At 35.2% G+C, this 5000-nt stretch overlaps 2 protein-coding genes across 2 annotated transcripts in view; both read right to left on the reverse strand.

Annotated features, from left to right (window-relative positions):
- LOC144444845 (aqualysin-1-like) overlaps positions 1–2061 on the reverse strand; it is a 6039-nt gene extending 3978 nt beyond the window's left edge. Inside the window, exons 1-3 of the mRNA XM_078134397.1 lie at positions 1939–2061; positions 413–538; positions 56–188 (exon numbers count right to left, since the gene is read on the reverse strand). Of these exons, the coding sequence (XP_077990523.1) occupies positions 56–188; positions 413–538; positions 1939–2061 (382 nt within the window). The remainder of the gene's footprint in view (positions 1–55; positions 189–412; positions 539–1938) is intronic.
- Positions 1–5000, reverse strand: part of LOC144444286 (monocarboxylate transporter 12-like) — a 154469-nt gene that overhangs the window by 12286 nt on the left and 137183 nt on the right. The gene's annotated exons all lie outside the window — the stretch shown is intronic.

The raw sequence follows: 5000 nt of genomic DNA on the forward strand, positions 1-5000 counted from the left end.
AGACAGACAGACAGACAGACAGACAGACAGACAGACAGAAACTCTAGATGTATACCTTCTGGTACAAAGACATTATCCAATGGCAGATTTCTTTGGTCAACACGGTCTAGACCCCAGCTGGCAATACTTTGGTCAGCGAATACATAGCCATCTTGTTCAATGTATTCCACAGCTTCAACATGGCGAAGCTATTCATAAGATGAATGCAAGAAAGGAAAAAGAATCAATGAAATGTTGAGACGACATCGGGATAACTTATAATTTGTAAAATATATCGACGTCTTAATTCCGTCAAAAAGAAAAGAAAACGTGATTGTTGTCAATTGTATGAACTCTGTGGTACCATAATACTAGTAAATTTATTACATGTAAGCACGATCGAACTGTGACCACAGAGGGCGTATATACTCACATATTGGAGTCCTTTGGGCAAAATGTCAGCAGCAAAACCATTCAAAATGGTGTATCGTCTTGATACTACGACATCCGGGAACTGAGTTTTGAGATCACTGATAACCTGGTCTCTGTCAAAGTTATTCTGACAAGGAAACATAAATGATTATTACAGTTGCAGCTGGAACTTTTTTTTAATAGTGGTTTTTGTTTTGATTTTTAATTGATAGGTACTACTACTTACTCGTATTAGCGTACACCATTATAAAATTGCATCACCTGTAGGTAAACGTATTTTGTAGCTGGATATACAAAAAGTCAAATCACAGTGATCCGCCTCCAAAAATCAGCGCCATCAACGGCGATCATGATTTCAACCTGTTTCTGTTCTGCTTATGGCGACTAATATCAACCACTCGGTAACATGTACAATGACTAATTATAGGTATTTTAACAATTTTCAGTGTGAATATATTGTGGCTGTCTGATCAAAAAAGGTATACTGTAGTTACAACTAGTACATTCAAGATCAAGCTTTCGATCAAAGATAAATAGTTGAGGATTTTTTTACTGAATATATTTTTGGTTATTTGAAGGAAAAAATGTCCAAGTTGCAGGTTTTAATATATGCAGTGACGTCATAGGCAGTTTGCAAAGTATTTACATAAAGTAGAGAACTGACATCATCAATGATTAAACATCTGCATATCACATGTGCACAAGCTCTGGACAACGCAGCGCTGCGGTAAAATAGTTTACAAAATAATGAAAATCCTAGCCTCTTTAGGACAAACTGAATGTTCTAAATGCCAAGAGGTCGTTGGAGACTATCTAACTCATTTATTGACTTCATGTCGTAATACGGCTGGACATTTTCTGGTCATCTATGTTTGATAATATCAACGTTACCTTTGCTGTACGTTTGTACAACTTAAATGAAGTTGATTTTACAATCAGTATTTTAGAAGATAGCAAAAAACACTTTCAGCAACCAGACGAATTGGAAATATTTCAAGATATAGTTTATAAGCTTATAGACACATGCTTAGACTTTTGATTGGATTATGATGTCTCGTCACACTCTTATTTCTTACTGTCAATTTTTTAGAAGATAGTAAGTATCAATTTCAGCAACCGAACAAATAGGAAATATTCAAGATAAAATCCTTAAGTTTATTGTTTAACTGACTAATGAAGTCATGCACTCTATACTTATTTATTTATTATTTTGTTTTTTGTATATTTGCGAACTGAGTTGTAACTCTTCTCTTTGAGGAGGAATAAAGAAACAACAACAACAACAACAACAACAACAACAACAACAACTCACTCACTCACTCACTCACTCACTCACTCACTCACTCACTCACTCACTCATTCACTCGACTATGCAAAGCCTTATATATGATGTGGAGGGAGGGGCTCTAAATTAGAAACAGAACACTTGTAACAATCAAAATGATCGTGCTTTCCCGCGTTTTATTGAATAGCGCCCTCTGCATTTAAACAAAGAATAATTTGAGATTACATCAAATGTATAAGTACCTTCAACACTACGATGTAACTGTTTTGGATAGCTTCACCTTCGGGATAGTATCTAACGTCTGCTGGAAGTGGGACACAAACTGCGCAACTCACAAACAACAAAGCTGTGATTGCACGTAACATGTTGGCTTCGTTATATATAATAGTTAGTTACCTGTTTAGTAGTTAAAATGCACAAAAAGACAAATCCATCAACAGACCGGTAAAGTCCACGCAATATTTGAATTTGGCATTCAAAGGTGGGGAGGGGGGGGCAAATTTTTATATAGTGTTTAACAAACTAAGAATGACATGGTAACATGAGTCGAAAAGGGGGGGGGGGTCAAAACTGCGGTAAATATGTGCATACCCTTGCTATGTGAAGACGAAGACCCCACACCACTCTCCCATTTCACACGTCATCAGTACGAACATATATATCATGGGTGTTCGATTGATTCACTTTTATCCCGTACAACTTTGGACCCCATTTTTGACAATGTAGTTGCCAAGTTTCACATTTGTCAGAGATTTCTGACTCTTACTTGTTGGTTGAATGTAGACATTTGATCATGAGTCTTTGACCCTCTAGTTTCTGTCTAAAATGTAGACATTGGACCCCCTAGTTTCTGTCCTGTCTACAATGTAGACATTGGCCCCCTAGTTTGTCTAATATGTAGACTTTTGACCCCCGAGTTTGTCTAAAATGTAGACATTTGACCCCCTAGTTTGTTTTAAATGTAGTCCTTTGACCCCCTAGTTTGTCTAAAATGTAAACAGTTGACCCTCTAGTATCTGTCTAAAATGTAGACATTTGACCCCCTAGTTTTTCTAAAATTTAGACATTTGACCACCTTTTTTTTTTTTTTTTTTTTGTAGCTTGTAATTTGAATCCGCCAGGGTGTACACCTGTACTCACTATTTAGGCACGTTTTCCCTCCCTACCCCACAACCCCCTTCTCCCTACCCCACAACCCCCTTTCTACCCCAAAACCTCCGATCATATACTTGAGGATTCAAGTACATTGCACAAACCAATGCAGTAAGTCGTATTTCTATTGGAATCGACTTGAATTTAGTGTACAGGTGATCGTGGGGATTAATGAGAGATAATAACGACTGACTACATACGAATATTGAATTTCGAATGTGAAAAGTGATGACTTGACGAGTACTCTTGGTGGTTTATCAGTCAGACAGACAAAACGCGCACATCACAACCTTTCCTCACGCAAGGTAAAAAAAACGCTTTTGTGTTGAACATTTAAAAAATGAAACAAAGAAAAAAATGAAATTACAACGAATATCATAAACCATGAAACAGAACGTCGCGTGGGTCGACAAAGATCTCACTAACATTGCTACATTTTATCGTTTGGCTGGGTAAAAAATAAATTTTGAGACAGTCAATTGACTAAAATGTATCAATTGTAATTTAGTTCTTGTCATATCAGAGAAAACATGTGGAAATATTAGTTAGATTTTTGTCAAGTCTGACAAGAAGATACTTTGTCTAGTCAAACGAAAACAACTATGGCAATGTTAGTAAGATCTAGGAATATGATTTTCTGTTGTAGTCTGACACCGTAGGTAATAGTACTAATACTTGTAAAAGCTATCATAATCGACATGCTGTTATTCGCAAAAAAAAGTTACTTTGAAGAGCATTTTTGTAATATTTTTATGTTTAGATAGTTTTCAAAGTTCCAAGGGACAACTAGCAATTGTTCGTTAAATGATATTTGCCATCACCCTAAAAGGGAATTGTGAATATTCTTCCAAAAATATTTGTAATACAGAAAAATGTTGCCAACTATACTTACTTTGTTCGTCTGGGCGGGAGGCTGGAATGGCGTATGACGACAAGAATGTGACACGTTTACTATTATACCAATTGTAACAAACTGATAAGATTTGATAAGATGATTTTGATTATCTATGTATCCCTCGTGATAACAAAATTTAGAAAACTACGGTAGGTGAGGTAGGAATATTTTACTTGTCATTTATCATAATTTTTTTTGACACGTGTTTATCATGATTATAATTATCGACATGTACATGCAAAGTCACTCTTTGATAATTGTGTCGATGGCGGACTCAGATGAGTTATGGGTACCTCTTCTGAATTCTGTAGCATCTGCACATTTGCTGATATACGTCGTGTAGACCCGACATACGGTACAACCCTTAACACCAAAGTAAAGCATTTTCTGTATATACCACAATTGTGTATAGCATTCATTTCAAGTGTAAAACTATTGTTTCATCTATCTATCTATCTATCTATCTATCTATCTATCTATCTATCTATCTATCTATCTATCTATCTATCTATCTATCTATCTATCTATCTATCTATCTATCCATCCATCCATCCATCCATCCATCCATCCATCCATCCATCCATCCATCCATCCATCCATCCATCCATCCATCCATCCATCCATCCATCCAGCCAGCCATCCATCCATCCATCCATCCATCTATCTATCTATCTATCTATCTATCGATCTATCGATCTATCGATCTAATATATATATATATATATATATATATATATATATATTTGTGTGTGTTTATGCTATATGTATATACATGTATATATATAACATTTGTGATGGCATATACATTACATATCTCTATAATATAAAGACAACTATGAGTGTAACACAATGATTGCATAGACAGGTAAGTCACTGAAGTTTATACTCAACATGATATCATGATTATTGATTATTATATTATTATTTATATTATAAAAAATGCTACACAAATCTCCATTTTCATCAAACTTATTTCATATTTGCACAAAAAAGGGGTCATAATTAGAAGAATACAATAATCCATATGTTTTGTCCTTATCTGTTCTCACCAGTGATAATAGTTTTGTACCTGGTACAGTTAGAAATTATCTTTTAGCTGACGAGAATGATGGCACCCAAACAGATGATTCAAACGAGAACCATTTCATGCATATATTAAAGGCGGGTTAAGCAGGGGGTGACATATTGCAATTGTCTTTTTTCTTGTTCATTTTTGTCAGTGTTGATATGTTTGTTATTGCTTTTGTGTGTTTGTTT

This window comes from Glandiceps talaboti, chromosome 13 (assembly GCF_964340395.1).
Source record: "Glandiceps talaboti chromosome 13, keGlaTala1.1, whole genome shotgun sequence".
NCBI classification, from domain to species: domain Eukaryota; kingdom Metazoa; phylum Hemichordata; class Enteropneusta; family Spengelidae; genus Glandiceps; species Glandiceps talaboti.